The sequence below is a fragment of the Pan paniscus genome, chromosome 2 (genome assembly GCF_029289425.2).
Source record: "Pan paniscus chromosome 2, NHGRI_mPanPan1-v2.0_pri, whole genome shotgun sequence".
NCBI classification, from domain to species: Eukaryota; Metazoa; Chordata; class Mammalia; order Primates; family Hominidae; genus Pan; species Pan paniscus.
This window is the reverse complement of record NC_085926.1, coordinates 98212725-98231454: the sequence shown is the minus strand read 5'-3', so window position 1 is coordinate 98231454 and position 18730 is coordinate 98212725. Positions and strand designations below refer to the sequence as shown.

At 37.4% G+C, this 18730-nt stretch overlaps 1 protein-coding gene across 2 annotated transcripts in view; it reads right to left on the bottom strand.

Annotated features, from left to right (window-relative positions):
• Positions 1–18730, bottom strand: part of TBC1D23 (TBC1 domain family member 23) — a 64951-nt gene that overhangs the window by 36791 nt on the left and 9430 nt on the right. For both annotated transcript variants that reach the window (XM_008975395.4, XM_008975396.4), the window contains exons 2-4: positions 8748–8859; positions 6660–6765; positions 4695–4899 (exon numbers count right to left, since the gene is read on the bottom strand). In XM_008975395.4, coding sequence (XP_008973643.2) covers positions 4695–4899; positions 6660–6765; positions 8748–8859 — 423 coding nt within the window. The remainder of the gene's footprint in view (positions 1–4694; positions 4900–6659; positions 6766–8747; positions 8860–18730) is intronic.

Here is an 18730-nt window from a genome sequence, read left to right as displayed (position 1 = left end):
TCACTGAAGGTAAAATAGCTAAGAAGTGATGGAGCTAAGACTTGTATACAGAAACTGGACCTTAAGTCATTATGCCATACTGCCCCCTTCCATATCTAACTCAATATTTCAACAAGTGGTATTTTTGTAGGGGTCCCATCTCTAAAAAAGCAAACTGTAAAGAAAATGAAGTAAAAAGCCTCATGTAAAAAAGTCAATGAAATGAATGACAGTTTTTTTAAATTTTTAAATTTTTTTTTTTTTAGACAGGGTCTCACTGTTGCCCAGGCTGGAGTGTAGTGGCAGGATCATGGCTCACTTCAGCCTCGACCTCCCTGGGCTCAGGTGATCCTCCCCACTTAGCCTCCTGAGTAGCTGGGACTACAGATGCATGCCCTCATGCCTGGCTAATTAAAAAAAATTTTTTTGTAGGATCAGGGTCTCACTATGTTGCCTCGGCTGGTCTCAAACTCCTGGGGTCAAGTGATCTGCCTGCCCTGGCCTCCCAAAGTGGCTGGGATTACAGGTGTGAGTCACTGCACCTGGCCTCACAGTTTTAACATGACAGCATTAATAAGGAGTGTTTTAAGCAGGGCAGAGTGGCATGTACGTGTAGTCCCAGCTACTCAGGAGGCTGAGGAGGGAGGATCACTTGAGACCAGGTTTTCAAGACCAGCCTAGACAACATAGTAAGATCTTGTTATCAAAAAAGAAAAAAAAATGTTTTACAATGTAATTTAAAGGGAAAAATAAAAATAATTTCTAAAATCTAAGATGTGAGGTCAATGTCAGGATTTGTATGACTCTCAATCTATCACTTTTTGATACTGCAGGTGGAAGGAAGTTTTATAGAAAAGGCCCCAGGTTGGCAATTGAGATGCCCAGACACAGAACTAGATTCATACTGGTATGACTACCTCCTCCTTAGTCTTAATACTTACCCTACTGTATAAATGCAAGGCAAAAGAATGCTAAGGCAGAACACACAGTGAGTAGAGGCATACACTATAGAAACAATTGCCTAGTTCATCATCTCATCTTCCGAAAAAGTGGGGCATCTCTGAGAGTCAGCCACTGCAACAGCAATTATTCATTTAACAACTGTATACTGCAATGTTGCTCTCAAGTACAAGGCACTGTGCTTGACGGGATTCTGCCATCTTATATGTGAAACTGTAATAAGACATGCTAGTGGTAAAACCCAGTCTCTACCAAAAATACAAAAATTAGCCTGGTGATAGTGGCATGTACCTTTAAACCCAGCTACTTGGGAGGCTGAAGCAGGAGAATCGCTTGAGCTTAAGAGATGGAGGTGGCAGTGAGCCGAGATCGTGCAACTCCACTCTAGTCTGGGTGACAGAGTGAGACCCTGTCTCAAAAAAAGAAGAGAAAAAGGCTGGGCGCGGTAGCTTGCACCTGTAATCTCAGCACTTTGGGAGGCCGAAGGGGGCGGATCACTTGAGGTCAGAAGTTTGAGACCAGTTTGGCCAATGGTAAAACCCCATCTCTACTAAAAATACAAAAATTCACCAGGTGTGGTGGCACACGCCTGTGATTCCAGCTACTCGGGGGCTGAAGCAGGAGAATCGCTTGAATCTGGGAGGCGGAGGTTGCACTGAGCCAAGATCATGCCATTGCACGCCAGCCTGGCAACAGAGCGAGACTCTGTCTAAATGAATAAATAAATAATTAAAAAGAAGAAGATATGTTAGGTTGGGAGTGGTGGCTCACGCCTGTAATCCCAACACTTTGGGAAGTCGAGTTGGGCGGATCCCTTGAGGTCAGAAGTTCAAGACCAGCCTGACCAATGGTGAAACCCCATCTCTACTAAAAACACAACAATTAGCCAGGTATGGTCGCACATGCCTGTGATTCCAGCTACTCAGGAGGCTGAGGTATGAGAAACACTTGAATCCAGGAGGCAGAGATTGCAGTGGGCTGAGACTGTGCCACTGCACTCCAGCTTGGATGACAAAGTGAGACTCTGTCTCAAAAAAAAAAAAAAAAGAAGATATGTTAAAATGGAGTTCCAGCAGCATTCTGTGGGGCTCGGGGTTCCTTCCAGGGCTATTAATGCTGGCCCTGGCTGGAGGGCTGTTCCATATGGAAGTCATAGAAGCAATAACTAGAGAAACCTGACAACACAGTATGTTACAAAGCATAATGCAAAAGTCTTTCCCCACTGTTCCTAACTACCATCACCACCATTCTCCAGAGGCAAAGCTGGGACATCTTGTCTCTTGCTATTGCTAGCTGTTAGAGCAAGAGGTGGCCATGAGAAGTGCTAAAATATAGGCAGTTGAGAGACCTAGTACAACAAAATGACTCCTAAATATGAATTCAAGTCTTGGCTCTGCCATGACCTTAGCCTTGTTTTCTGGTATCTTTAAGTCTGTTTTCCTTACATAAAGCAGTATGGCTTCAAGGTAGCACAGAGGCTCTCCATCCTGGTGCATATCAGAATCACCTGGAGAGATTTAAAAATATCTATACCTATGCTCTTTGCAGTCCACTTATATCTGAAACTCTAAAGGCTTACTGTGGAAAAAATAGGAGTGCAAAAGATTTATTGGAAAAAAAAAAACAAAACTCTAGGGACCAGTATGTTTTAAAAGTACTTTGGGTAAAGAGTCATTTCTCCAAAGAAGAAATATAAATTGCCAATAAACACATAAAAAGATGCTCAACATCATTAGCCATTAGGGAAATGCAAGTCAACAACCATAATGAGGTATCACTTCACACTCACTAGGATGGGCTATAATCAAAAAGACAAATGTTGACGAGGATGTGAAGAAACTGGGATCTCCACTGACTGTTGGTGAGAACATATGATGCAGCTGCTATGGAAAAATCCGGCAATTCCAGAAAAGGTTAAACGTAATTACCATATGGTCCAGCAATTCCCCTTGTAGGCACATATCCCAGAAATGAAAATACACATCTACACAAAAACTTGTATATGAACGTTCACAGCTTCATACTCATAATAGTAAAAAAGTGAAAACAATCCAAATATCCATCAACTGATGAATAGGTAAATAAAATGCGGTATACGCATACAATAAAAAATTTGGCAAAAAAAGAAATGAAATAAGAAATGCACTCCTATTTACATATATGATACAATATGAACCTAGAAAACATAATGCTAAACATTAAAGGCAGTCACAGAAACATATAAGGTATGATTCCTTATATACAGAATCATACCAATCATTCCCCCCATTTTGGGGGAAAATGGAGAGTTGACTACTAACGGGAAGGGGATTTCTTGTTGGGGTGATAAAATGTTCTAAAATTGGTTGTGGTTATGGCTGTACAACTCTGTGACTATAATTAAAACCAGTGAATTGTACACATTAAAATGGTGAATTTTATGGAATATAAATTATATCTCAATAAAGTCGTTATTTAAAAAAAGAAAACGTGCTTCAGTTGATTCTAACAAGCAACCAGGGTAGAGAACCATACAAAACACTTATACCTCATACAGTGTGGTATCACATAGAAAGTAGTAAAAAATAAGAGTCAGTTAACTATCAAGGTCCAGATTAGCGGTTCTCCACCTTGGCTACACGCTGAAATTAATTAGTAAGCTCTAAACAAACTGATGCCTAGGTCCCATCACCAAGAGATTTTCATTTAATTACTCATGTATGCAAATAGTCATTAGGATTTTTAAGAGCTCCCCCAATAGTTCTAATGTGCATTCAAGGTTGTACAGCCAAGCCACTAGTCTAGACTATGTCTAAAGTTTCTTTTGGTACTAAAATTCTAACTATCTGATCTATTGCACTGGGAACTACAACAATTCTTTCTGGCCTCATGAGTGCTGCCCACCACCACGACCCCCACTACAACCCCCATCACAACCACCTGCACATCTGTCTGGTCTCAAATGCCACTTACCATGGGAAAGCCATCCCTGACCTCCAAGGTAAGTTAGGTTGCCCCCATTATACATCCCCATAGCACTCTATATTTCACCTTTCTAACATTCAGCACACTTCAATTTACTTGTTCAATGCCTATATTTCTAGGACTTCCTTCCAAGCTCAATAAGGTAACACCCCAGAAATTTTACTTTTCACCTGAACACTGTAATATTTTATAGGCAAATAAATTAAAATAGGGATACCACCAAATAAACTGGAAGAATTATATATATAAACTCAAGAAATTTTTAATTTTTAAATTATTTTTTAAAAATAAATTTCTGTGTATTATACAACACGTTATAAAAAACACATACATAGTAAAATGGTTACTATTGTGGAACAAAATAATGCACCTATCATCTCATATCCCCAATTTCCCCTCTGTGGCAAAAGCAGCTATAATCTACTTATTTAGCAAAAATCTTCAATATAACAGACTATTATTAACTAGAGTCCCCACATTGCATATTAGGTCTTTCGACTTGTTCATCACACCTATTTGCTATTTTGTATCCTTTTGACCTAAATCTCCCCACTTCCTCCCCAACTCCAACCCCAGTATAACCACTGTTTCAGAAGTATACATTTTTAACTAAAGAATCTTTTAAAAAATGTTTATAACCACAAAAATAAAATAACAATTATGGATCAAACAACCTTCAAAATTATTTGAACCTTTTACTTTACCGCCAAAGTAAATCTAGCAACTTTAGCTCAAAGCAAACCAGGCCTGTATTCACTGTTAAAAACTACAATAACTGAATCATATTTTACCTGGGAATGTACTTATTCATTATGGCATAAAAGCAGTTGTATAAATCGCTGCGTGGCAGTTGAAGATGCACCAATGGTTTCAGTAGATGTATCCAGCTAAGGGATGTGCTATATTTAATGTTACGTGATTTACAATAAAAGGTAATTACAGATTCAATATCCAAAAGTAATTCTGCTGCCTTCTCCTCTGGCACTGAAAGCTGGTCTAGAAAATAAATGTTAAAAATAAAGTTACTGAGGGCCTGTCAGGGGCTGTTATTGGACATAACACTTGTTTACAAATATATAATACTATGTTAGTGCATTTAGAGAAAGACAAAGTGAAACTACATGAAAGTATATTTTCCCTTATACTTATTTTAACAATCATTGGTTCACAGATCCAAAACCCAAGGAAAACACACAGTCAAAACGCTTTATAACAGCCTTTTTTTTTTTGAGACGGAGTTTAGCTTGTCACCCAGGCTGGAGTGCAATGGCACGGTCTTGGCTCACTGCAACCTCCACCTCCCGATTTCAAGCGATTCTTCTGCCTTAGCCTCCCGAGTAGCCAGGATTACAGGCAAGCACCACCATACCCAACTAAATTTTTGTACTTTTAGTAGAGACAGGGTTTCACCATGTTGGCCAGGCTGGTCTCGAACTCCTGACCTCAGGTGATCTGCCTGCCTCGGCCTCCCAAAGTGCTGGGATTATAGGCATGGGCCACTGTTCCTGGCCTTCTAACAGTCTTTTAACTTTAAGACAGTTTAAAGAAAATTTAAAGAAAATTAAGAATAACAGTTTCACTTAAGCATGTTTTCTTACCTAGTCTGTTGAGAGAGAAGGGAAAGAAACAGAAGACTTCTATACATTCAGTATTTACTAAACATTAGCACTTAGTAATACCTGATCTATATATATGTCAAACATAAGAATGGCCAATCTGAATTAAAGGGATAGGTAAAGATAGGCATAGCCCATATTCCTGGGAAGCAAAAGGGTTTTCTACACAGATTATCACCTACTCCATGATGGGCAGTTGTTGCTATAATTTTGGCAGGAAGAGGGAAAGGAATTCATTCTCCACTATCAAATTCTTTCTTTTGTCCACACCAGCAATAATGTTTCTGCTGTGCTTACCACACATAGGCCTATCAAGCTAATAATTTAACTAAAATATGATGGAAAGAGAAACAAAAATACAATGCACTAGAGATGAATTTAAAAGAAGTATAAACTAAATTGATCCACATTGTGAAATGAAATAGATGTTGTGGGGTGACTGGAAACCTATTCATCACAATTTATAATAGTTTCTCTACAGCAGTCCACAAACTATGATTTATAGATAAACTTTTGGAACAAAGCTCCCCTTTGAGGGCTGCATACAATCATATAGATCTTTAATTATATAAAAATCAAATTTAAGACTACAACAAACCCATAAATGTACATGAAAAATCTAACATATAATGCAAAAGAAACAGTAAAAACTAGGTTATCTTTTTTGTTTCTTTGAGATAGAGTCTCACTCTGTGCCCAGGCTGGAGTGCAGTGGTGTGATCTCAGGTCACTGCAACCTTTGCCTCCTGTGTTCAAGCAATTCTCCTGCCTCAGCCTCCCAAGCAGCTGGGACTATAGGCGCCCACCACGACACCTGGCTAATTTTTGTATTTTTTAGTAGAGACAGGGTTTTGCCATGTTGGCCAGGCTGGTCTTGAACTCTTGACCTCAAGTGATCTGTCTGCCTTGGCCTCCCAAAGTGCTGGGATTCAGGTGTGAGTCACTGCACCCAGTCAAAACTAGGCTCCCTTAAAATTAATAGACAATATTTCATAAGAATTTCCAAAGAAAAGTTCTAAAGCTATTTACAAGCCTTTTACAAATTCTGAAATTATAAGAAGATTATTCTGAAGAGTGATTCCTCAACCCAAAAATTATTTCCAAAATTTAACTCTGCTTGAAAGTGATTATTCAGCTTACCAATAAACCGCAGGCAATCTTTGTGAATAGTGTTCTGTTCTGGCAAGTCTAAAATACCATCCCATGATGCCAAACTATCACCTTTTCCTGCAACATTCAGAGCAATCTGGAAGAAAGATTTAAAAAGTGACTAGCTTCATATGTTATTCCTCATTCTTGGAAAATATGCTGTAATAATTAAAGGCCTGAATTTAAAAATAATAACAAAGATTACAATTAAGGTATCCATACTCCACCAAATGTTGAGTATTTAGTCATGTCACAACCAGCAGAATTATTTTAAATCCTCCTACATTAGATATTTCTTCATGTTGATTTAGTGAATACAATAAATTACCCAAAATATTTATATATTTAGATATGTAAATTTACACAATCAATTTTTTTAATGTAAAAACAACAATGTACTGGCAAAGAAAAAGTACATCTGTGCCATGTACATTTTAAAATTATACAAAAGAATACTTAATAAATTGAGCAAATGTTTTCACTGTTTTGTAAGGTTTTTTTTAAAATGTAAAATAAACTGTATTGATTTAAAGAATCTTAAGTGACATATCCAAATGCAACAGGTAGACCTACTAGAATTCAAATTTAAACAAATCACCCATAAAAACACATGTATGAGACAACTGAAGAAATTATTTTATGATATTAAGGAATTACCAGTCTTTTTTATTTTTTGAGACTGAGTTTCGCTCTGTTGCTCAGGCTGGAGCATAGTGGCACGATCTCGGCTCAATGCAACCTCTCCGCCTCCCGGGTTCAAGTGATTCTCCTGCCTCAGCCTCCCAAGTATGATACTACAGGCACCCACCACCACGCCCAGCTAATTTTTGTATTTTTAGTAGAGATGGGGATTCACCATGTTGGCCAGGCTGGTCTCAAACTCCTAACCTCAGGTGATCCACCTGCCTCAACTTCCCAAAGTGCTGGGATTACAGGTGTGAGCCACTGTACCCAGCCAGGAATTACCATTCTTTTAAATGTTTCAGACTTTTAGTATGCTAGCAAGGATTTGCTTTAAAACAATCCAGTGAGTTGGGTGGGGAGGAAAGGATGAGGATACTAATCAAACAACATTGGCTAAATGTTGATACCAGTTAAAGCTGGGTTATGGGCACATGGGAGTTCATTATACAAGTTCTACACTTTTGCATGAGCTTAAACTTCTATAATAAAATGCTCAGAATGCTGTGTACAGTTTTAATTCCATTTCTGTTACATATGTGCATAGGGCAAAAAGGTAAAAAGGTAAGCACCAAGACCTCATCTGTTTTACCTATAGGTGGTAGGTAACAGATTTTTATTTTATCCTTTGTGGTTGTTATGCTGTATATATTTCCACAAATATATGTATTTCTTTTGTAATCATAACAATGCCTTAATTCAAAATTTTAAAAAATAATAATACACATGAACTGTAGAATAGTTGAATAGAGGAAAACAAAGGGAAAATCTCCTATAACCCAACAGCCAGAGGCATACTTCCTTTTTTTTTTTTTTAACATTGCTATGATCATTCTGTATCTGCAAATATACATCCTATTTTACTCATTGATTGTATCTTGTTTCAAGAAAATTTTCATAAACACCATTTCTTTTTGTTTTTTTTTTTTTGAGATGGAGTCTCACTTTGTCCCTCAGGCTGGAGTGCAGTGGCGCTATCTCGGCTCACTGTAGCCTCGCCTCCTGGGTTCAAGCGATTCTCTTGCCTCGGCCTCTTGGTAGAGATGGGGTTTCACCATGTTGGCCAGGCGGGTCTTGAACTCCTGACCTCAGGTGATCCGCCTGCCTCAGCCTCCCAAAGTGTTGGGATTATAGGCATGAGCCATTGTGCCTGGCCCCATAAACACCATTTCTAATGGCTACAAAAGCATATATTACATTCCAAAATCTAAGCCATTATTGTTAAATATACCAAACACTACAGAAACACACATTTTAATAAGCTGCTGTTTGATAAATCTAGATGTGGCATGCTCATAAGGTAATAAAGTTTTCTGCAACTAAGACAGCTGAAGCAACAAACTTTTAAAAATATTATTCTTCAGTGATTACATTTTATTCATTTTAGTTTCTGGTTACCTTCCAAACTTTGGCCCTCAGATCAGCAGGCAGCGGTCTTCCTTGAATTATATTTCTCAACGTTTCAAGATCACAACCTCCTGCTTCCAGAGCTTCTTCAAGATCTTTTTCCCTAAAAAATAAGTCCTATTTATTAAAATGAACTTTACCTCATACTTTTCCTTATTCAAGATTCATTTATAAGCATGGCCTATTAAAGGCTTGTCTAAGAAACAAAAGTTCTCAGCAACCAAAATGTAATGCCAAGGTATACACAGCATGTTTTCTTGTGGGAAATCTCAGGCTTCATACAGTCAATTTACTCTCATTTTACCCTTAGTTTGGTTCTTTTCCTAGATTAGAGAAATTTAAAGAGGAGATGGGGCAAGCTGGCTGACAGCACTGCGAAGTCATAGTAATAACAGTATTCCTGGTGGTGGTAATAACTTTACATAGCAACTATGTGTGGGGCACTATTTCAAACATTTTATGTGTTCTTTTTAATCCTCATAACAATCCCTATGAGGTAGGTTACATCACTGACCCCACGTACAGATGCAAAAATGGAGGCAAAGAAGGGTTATAGACATTTAGGGGACAACTGAAGAAATAACTTTATTGGTATTAAAAAGTTACTATTCTTTTAGGTGTTTACCAGTATTATGGTATAGGGTCACATGTCATATTATGGTCACATGTCATATCAGCAGTAGAGCCAGGATTCAAATTTTAACAGTCTGGTTCCTGAATTCGTGTTCTTAACATTATGCTCAATTCAGCCAAGAATTCAAAACACTGCAGCCTGAGACTATTTAGTAAATGACTACATCAGTATCATGCCTAGAGCAGTGCCTAGCCTACAATAAGTATTAAATAAATGTTAGAGGGAAAAAAGGATCTATTGGTATATTAAAGCAAAAGAATAATATCACATCATCAAGTAAATTACCAAGCAGTTTTGTTCAGTCTACGATGTTTAAGGAGAAAAGTATGAATTTAATTTCATTTGTATAAGGTAAAAATAATTAAAAGAATACTTTTACAAAAGTATACATTGTTTTCTAGCCAGAAAATAACCAGTTAAATTATCAATTCCGGCTGGGCGCAGTGGCTCACGCCTGTAATCCCAGCACTTTGGGAGGCCAAGGTGGGTGGATCACAAGGTCAGGAGTTCAAGACCAGCCTGGCCAAGATGGTGAAACCCCGTCTCTACTAAAAACACAAAAAATTAGCGGGCTGTGGTGGCAGGTGCCTGTAATCCCAGCTACTTGGCAGGCTAAGGCAGACAATTGCTTGAACCCGGGAGGCGGAGGTTGCAGTGAGCCAAGATTATGCTACTGCACCCCAGCCTGGGTGACAGAGCAAGACTCCGTCTCAACAACAACAACAACAAAAAATCAATCAATTCCTTAGGAATTTTCAAAAACTGAGGTTTCAGTCATTGTTTATGATTTCAGCATACATTAAAAATCTGTACAAATTTTTAAGAGCTTCATAACCTGGACAATCTGTAACATTCTTTGAAGCAGCCTAAAAGGCAGGTGATCTCACTAGGATCAGGAAATCAGGATTTCTGTCCCATTTTTGTGGTTCTGAAGAAAATAAATTATTCCCACTCTTCATTTTTTTCACTAAGACAATGAAAACTTCCCCACTGATAGGCATCTAAGAATATTAGTTTAAATGTATAAATTTCATAAAGCGTTGCTCTCCTAAGAGAAAGGAATTAAATGAAAATGTAATCACTTAGGATCATACTCAACAGAAAAGTACTCATCGAATTTGAAAGGTTCCTTGACAAAGCTACTACAAATTCATATGAACAGAAGATAACTAGTAACCACACAAGAAACATTTAGTTCTTTCGCTATATGGTCACCAAAGTGTTGGAAGGGAGAGGTAGAGAAAAAGATTTCAAGTCTACTGTTGAGAGACAGTTCAGGCCTATAGCTGATAAAAACTGGGGTTTATCTCTTCTCTTCTGGCCAAAATGTACAAGACAGGCTGTTAGTAACCATGAAACAAAGAAAATTTAATGGCATCTTTGGTGAATAAATACCATATATTTAAATGGTCAAATGTGTCAAATAATGAGGGACTAAAAACACTACTTACTGGGATGAAATTATTTTACTAGATGAAGAATTAGAATTGTTCACTTTTTAGTGCAAAATCCTTTTCTTTTTGAAGTAATTTTGCCAAATCCCCTACTATTCCAGAGAACAAAGCTTGTATTTTGTTGCAAAATGCCCAATCCTCAAAGTACTTTTTAAATCACAATAATGTACAAACACATCTCTGTTGATACAGCTGCTGTTGGAGTCTTTGATGCTGTCTCCAGGGAACCACAAATGTGCTCTCCAGCAGTACAACCATGAGCAAGGGCTCCTTTGAAGACCAGAAAATGCTACACCTTAAGTAGCAAAAGATACTTCTTACAAACCTAAATAATTAAAAGTAACACTATTTTCTGAACAAGGCATCCAAAGGTACAGTTAATAGACCTTCGACAATATAAATGTGCTTATAAAAGTAGTAAAGAGCTGAAAATTGTTAAGGTAAATCATTCATAGAAGGATCAATCAGAGATAAGAATTCTATAGCATTTAGCTCCCAAATAGAATTCCTCTTCCCCTAAACCACGTTTCTGCTTTTAAACAAGTAATACAATTCTAACATACAAAAGCAAAATCCATGTCTGGTGTGGTATGAGTGGGTGGGCTGTGTTTTGTTCAGTCTTCTTTGATTACCAGCAGCTTCTCACTGACCTTACAAATTAAAGATTGGTACAGTTACACTGGACATCCAGACAAGGTTTTAAAACAGAAAAGTACAGGCTTTGTCCATTTATTCTAGAAAGTACAAAAAATAAGCAAAATTATCTCCTTTGCTCAGAAAGGTCAGGACAGACCAAATCCCATGGTTCTGAGGTGGGAAGGAAGGAGAAACTCACCTCCTCCTGACTCTGTGACTTTGAAACTATTAACGCATGTTGGTATAATATAATACTACAGGTTCCTGTCATGATCTATCAATAGCATTATTTTCAAAACCTAAATAAAACATAACAGAATTTCCCCTCACCTGATGTTGTGTGGTAAAATCACCTAATCTAAGCATTGTAGCCCAAGTTGCTTCAGAATTACAGCGAGGCAAACAATGTCACTGGATTTATATGGAAATAGTTTAATATTTATACTCAAGCTAGCAAATGAATTGGATTTTTCTTCTTTAGCCAAATGGTGAATAACATACGGAAGCATTTGCACAATGTATGGGAGAAGGAAGCATGAATTTTCAAGCACTACCAAATTTAATATGCATTTCCAAATGCTGCTATGATTAACAAATTCATTATTAGAAATTTTGTAATTTTCTGAATAAACCATATTGAATCATACTAAAATTATGATTTTTAAAAGCAACTGGATTACATATATTGTGCTCCTAAAATTAAAATTATAGGAAATAGGAATTATATATTATATTCCTATAATATATATTATAGGAAATCTCCCACTAGGAAAAAATGACTATATACTAACATTTTTCTAAATTCGGTTTTCCTCCCAACCATGTTCTAAAAATTTATTTTCCCCATCATTTCAAAATTTATGAAAACTGTTTAAATGTACACACACTCTCGCCAAACAGGGCATGAAAACAAGAAACGAGACTTAGTTCATCTCCTTTTTTTTTTTTAACAAGTATCTTTTTGCACTTAAAGAAACCCTATACCCATTAGCAGTCACTCGCCATTCCTCCCCACCAGCACCTCCTACCCTGACCCCAGTCTCTGCCAACCGCTGATTTACTTTCTGTCTCTACATATTTACCTATTCTGGATATTTCATATAACTGGAATCATATAATGTGTGGCCTTTATGCCTGGTTTCATTTAGCATAACATTTCAACATCTATCCATAATGTAGCATGTATCAATATATGCTTTTCACTGCCAAATAATAGTCCATTGTATATGAATATACCATATTTTACTTATCCATCCATTACATAATGGGCTTTTGAGTTGTTTCAACTTTTTGGTTATTATAATTACCTTAATTTTGAACACAAGTATCAGTAGTTCAACTGGTTAAGTGTATGATACATATATATTATTTGTTCATTAATTATTTATTCTTCAAGAGGTCTGAAAGAATTTAAAGATCAAGTCTATTAAAACCTCACTCAAAAACTAAACCCAAACCAGGCCAGGGGCAGTAGCTTATACCTGTAATCCCAGCACTTCTGGTTGGATGGCTTGAGCCCAGGAGTTTGAGACCAGCCTGGGCAACATGGAAAAAACCCATTTCCACAAAAAGTACAAAAATTAGCAAGTTGTAGTGGTATGCGGCTGTAGTTCCAGCTACTCAACAGGCTGAGGCAGGAGGATCAATTGAGCTCAGGAGGCAGAGGCTGCAGTAAGGCCAAGATCATACCACTGCACTCCAGCCTGGGCTACAGAACGAGACCCTGTCTCAAAAAACAGGCTACAGAACAAGACCTCGTCTCAAAAAGCAAACAAACAAAAAAACACAAAACAATAAAACCAAACCAAAGAACCCATCACACTCATGAGGATGACTACTACTTTCAAAAAACATAGGTTGACAAAGATGTGAACCCTTGTGTACAGTTAGTGGAAATGCAAAATGATGCAGCCACTATGGAAAACAGTATGACAGTTCCACAAAGAATTAAAAATACATGTCTCATACAATTCAGCAATTCCATATCCTGAAATGTCTGAAAGAATTGAAGGCAGAGTCTGAAAGAGACTTTTGTATACACATGTTCACAGCAGCATTATCCACAGTAGCCCAAAGGTGAATGCAACCCGAGTGTCCGTTCACTGAGGGATGAATGAATAAACAAAAAGGGGTGTGTGTGTACTGTATGTATAGATATATGTAATTAATAAACATATATTATATATTTATATTATATATGTTTATTAATTTATATATGTAATTAATAAGTTAATTACATATTATAGAATATATATTATATATAATATATAATGGACTATTATACAGCCTAAAAAGGGAGGAAATTCTGACACATGCTACGACATAGATGAACCTTGACAACATTACGGTAAGTGAAATAAATCCGTCCCAAAAAGACAAATACTATACAATGCCACTTATGTGAGGTACCTAGAGTAGTAAAATTTAGAGAGCGGTTACCAGGGCAGAGGGAGGGGAGAATGAGGAGCTCTTTAACAGATACAAAGTTTCAGTTCTGCAAGATGAAAAGCATTCTAGAGATTATATGCACAACAATGTAAATGTACTCAATACTAATGTACACTGAAAAATGGTCAAGATGGTAAACTTTTTACATTATGTATATTTTACCACAATTAAAAAAAATCAACTCTATTTAATGTATTATAAAAATTCATAAATTTGAGCTTTAGTGTCAGACCTGGGTTTCAATTTTGGCCCTTCAACAGCCATATGACCTTACAAAAGGAAAAAGCACCACAATGCTTATCTTATAGGGTCAGTTAATGCTTAAATAAGTTTCTGAACACAAAACATTCAGGACAATGCTTGGCTACATAATTCCTTAATAAACAGAATCCATGAATACTGTTTCTTTTGTTATTGTTACTGAACAACAGCTTACTTTCTTAAAATGACTTTTTAATCATAATCATTTTAAAGAATTTTGCCAATGCATTAAAAAAATTAAAAACCAACCACAATTCCATTACCATGAAATAATCACTTTTTGTGAATCACTTTTCAGTTTCTCATGTGTGTATTTATAGACATATATATAGACATATATTTACATATAGACATCTATATTTATAATAAACTCAATCATACTGAAAATACAACTTTGAATAGTATTCCCTGGGTTTTATTATGGGATTTTCATAGTTTTTAGGCTTCCATCTTGAGTTGATTTTTGTATACAGTGTAAAGAAGGGATCCAGTTTCAATTTTCTGCATATGGCTATCCAGTTATCCCAGCACCATTTATTAGATAGGGAATCCTTTCCCCATTACTTATGTCAGGTTTATTGAAGATCAGACAGTTGTAGGTGTGCAGTCTTATTTCTGGGTCCTCTGTTCTGTTCCACTGGTCTATGTGTCTGTTCTTGTACCAGTATCCTGCTGTTTTGGTTACTTTAGCCCTGTAGTGTGGTTTGAAGTCAGGTAGTGTGATGCCTCCAGTTTTGTTCTTTTTGCTTAGGATTGCCTAGGCTATTCGGGCTCTTTTTTGGTTCCATACGAATTTTAAAATAGTTTTCTCTAGTTTTGTGAAGAATGTCAATGGTAGTGTAATGAGAATAGCACTGAATCTACAAATTGCTTTTGTGGGGAAAAGAAAGAGAGATCAGATTGTTACTGTGTCTGTGCAGAAAGAAGTAGACATAGGAGACTCCATTTTGTTCTGTACTAAGAAAAATTCTTCTGCCTTGAGATGCTGTTAATCTATAACCTTACCCCCAAGACATGTGCTGTGTCAACTCAGGGTTAAATGGATTAAAGGCTGTGCAAGATGTGCTTTGTTAAACAGATGCTTGAAGGCAGCATACTCGTTAACAGTCATCACCACTCCCTAATCTCAAGTACCCAGGGACACAAACACTGCGGAAGGCTGCAGGGACCTCTGCCTAGGAAAGCCAGGTATTGTCCAAGGTTTCTCCCCATGTGATAGTCTGAAATATGGCCTCGTGGGAAGGGAAAGACCTGACTGTCCCCTAAGGGTCTGTGCTGAGGAGGATTAGTACAAGAGGAAGGCATGCCTCTTTGCAGTTGAGACAAGAGGAAGGCATCTGTCTCCTGCCCGTCCCTGGGCAATGGAATGTCTCGGTATAAAACCGATTGTATGTTCCATCTACTGAGATAGGGGAAAACCGCCTTAGGGCTGGAGGTGGGACATGTGGGCAACAATACTGCTCTGTAAGGCATTGAGATGTTTATGTGTATGCATATCTAAAGCACAGCACTTAATTCTTTACCTTGTCTATGATGCAGAGACCTTTGTTCACGTGTTTATCTGCTGACCTTCTCTCCACTATTATCCTATGACCCTGCCACATCCCCCTCTCTGAGAAACACCCAAAAATGATCAATAAATACTAAGGGAACTCAGAGGCTGGCGGGATCCTCCATATGCTGAACGCTGGTTCCCTGGGTCCCCTTACTTTTTTCTCTATACTTTCTCTCTGTGTCTTTTTCTTTTCCAAGTCTCTCGTTCCACCTAACGAGAAACACCCACAGGTGTGGAGGGGCAACCCACCCCTTCAGCTTTGGGCAGTATGGCCATTTTAACAATATTGATTCTTCCTATCCATGAGGATGGAATGTTTTTCCATTTGTTTGTGTCATCTCTGGAGGCCATTATCCCTAGCAAACTAAAGGAGGAACAGAAAATGAAATACTGCATGTTCTCAAACATATTACTTCTCTAGCGTATTAAGTAACTGCTACTTAAGAAAGGATACTTTACAGAATCATTAAGTAGGAAACAATGTGGCACATGTACTACTTTATCTGTCTCATTTTAGTTCTCCAATACTGAATATTGGAAGGATAAACAGGCGAAACAAGTTCAACTTATAGCTGAAAACAAACTGTATTTTAAAGGTTTACAGTATGATAAACTTGGAAGTAACTTAAAAGATATAAAAACATGTGGCTTAATTTTTGAGTGGAGAAAATAATTAATTTGAGGGAGTAAGTATCCTCCCCACACTCCCTGTGGATGGAGACAAAGGTAAGGGATGGAAGGGTGGCATGGATTCGTTAGAAAAGCCTTCATGTGGCTTCACTTTATGTCCTGTCTTGATTCCATGGCCCAAAACTTAAAGCACATTCTTGACAACACCCTTGACTTCTTCACTCCTTGCTCTTTCTGTCACATTCAGAAAGGTGCAAATTCCCAACATTAGGTTAATCTAACCAGTCTGCCTTCTCTGTTCCTATACTCTACTCAATGTGGGCTTCTTGGGAAAATAAGACAACTCTATGATGCTATCATATAACAATAGTGCCTGAAAATCTCCTATTCACCACTTACTTCAGACTCCTTACCCAGCCACTTTACCTCAGGTGACTTTACTTATGACTCCAGAGAGAATATATAGGCCAGCAGGCTTCTCTTCCCTTTGATCTCAGCCCCCTCCAAAAACAAACAAACATAAGCAACTTATTATTCCAGTCATTTTCTTCTTTCCTGTATCCACAGGAGACTTACGTATCTCTTCTCTAGCCTAAGACTGGTAACTTCACCTGACTCTTATCTCCACCCACTCCCCACAATCTTTCAGAAGCCATGTGCCATCCATTATCCCTTCTCTCCTATTTTCCACTTCTTTCTCTACTGGCTCTTTCTTCTGAGAAAACATGCTCAAAAATTGCCATTAGAAACAGCAATGTCCACCACAAAAACGTCTCCACGTTCTCCCTTTCCATCCAGCTACCAAACTTTTGGTTGTTCCTTTCACAAAGAATTCTTGACAATATATGTAACTTTTCCCTCATCTTAAATCTATCTCTTCCCTCTCTTGCCAACCCACTTCCATTTCTCATCCCTCTTTGATCCTCACCACTCCATAGGGACCACTCTCTGTATCATCTCCACCCCCTTTCTTAACCAAATCTAAAACACTTAAGATATTAATAGAATGTTTTCTGGGCTGGAAAAAAAATGTTTTAAATTCATGAAGCCTCTCAGTCTATCAACTAAGCTAAGTCAGCTTCACTAATCTTCAAAATTCTTAAAATTGAATCCTTTTCTGTAATTATAAAAATAATGAAGACTAGCAGTTTTTAAAGGACCAAGTAGGGTCTATAATGTATGTAATCACTCTACACTTAAATGCAGAGTATAGAGAAATTACAAAGAAAATCCAATTACCACATTAAAAAAATTAATATTGTGTCTTAAAGTGGCCAAAGTCTAAGATTTATTATTGTTTTCTTAAAATAAAAATACAAAAGCTACACTACTGGGAAATCAATAAAAGCCCAAAGCCTGACATGATGTTAAGAAATAACATCTTAAATATGTTATTTCTATTGCATACGATATTATTCAAACCTGTGAGTCTGCTAACAGTATTAAACAGAGCCAAGAGAAAACAAATGAACTCAGAAACCTTCACTGAAAGTACTTCTAGCATTCAAAAATATAACCTGTGATTATCTCCTTTCCTTTAAAATTTTCACATTTACTTACTTAAAGGGTCCTATATATAAATATAACCTACTCCCCATCAAAAAGTCATCTCTCTCCTTCCTTTTACAGTTCAACTTCCTTGAAAACAGTAGTCTCCACTCACCTAAACTTACTCTCTCATTCACCCAAAACCTCTATCACTCTACTAAAGGTGCTCTCAGAAGTCATTAGTCATCTTTCTCAGCTCTCGTCCCCTTTACATACACTGCAAAGTTTGACTGTCTTCTTAAAACACTCTCATTTAGATTTTCCTCTGCTTTCCTAACCCATATACTGAATTATTTCCTTCCCTGACATAAGTATTCTTTTATTCAAACCTTCAACACATATGTATTGAGCACCTACTACAGGCTACTCACTGTGTGAGGCACAGGGGATGCAGTACAGAAAAAAAAAGTCAATGCTCTTATGTAGCTTACATGCCAGATGGCTATTCCAAGGTTCTAGTCCAAGTCCTATCATCTAAATCCTGTTGAACAGAGGTGGGAGTGGCTCTGAAGTGCAATTTATTCATATTTGTTTAGAATGTAAATCACTGTGAGCTCAGATTAAACCATGACAGCCCAGCTTGTCCATGTACATATCCTAATCAGGTATAAGCCTCTGACCAATTACTTAAAACTCTAAAGTGAATACCTAATTAGTCATAAGCACTAGCAAATTGTGGAACAGTGAGTAAGCAGTGGCAAGCTGCATGTATTGAATTGCGGTTTCATGGCTTAATTTGTGCCACCACATTTCTGGGGGTTTCTTAATGCCCAGGGAATGAGAGACATCAGCACCAAAGCTTTGTCTG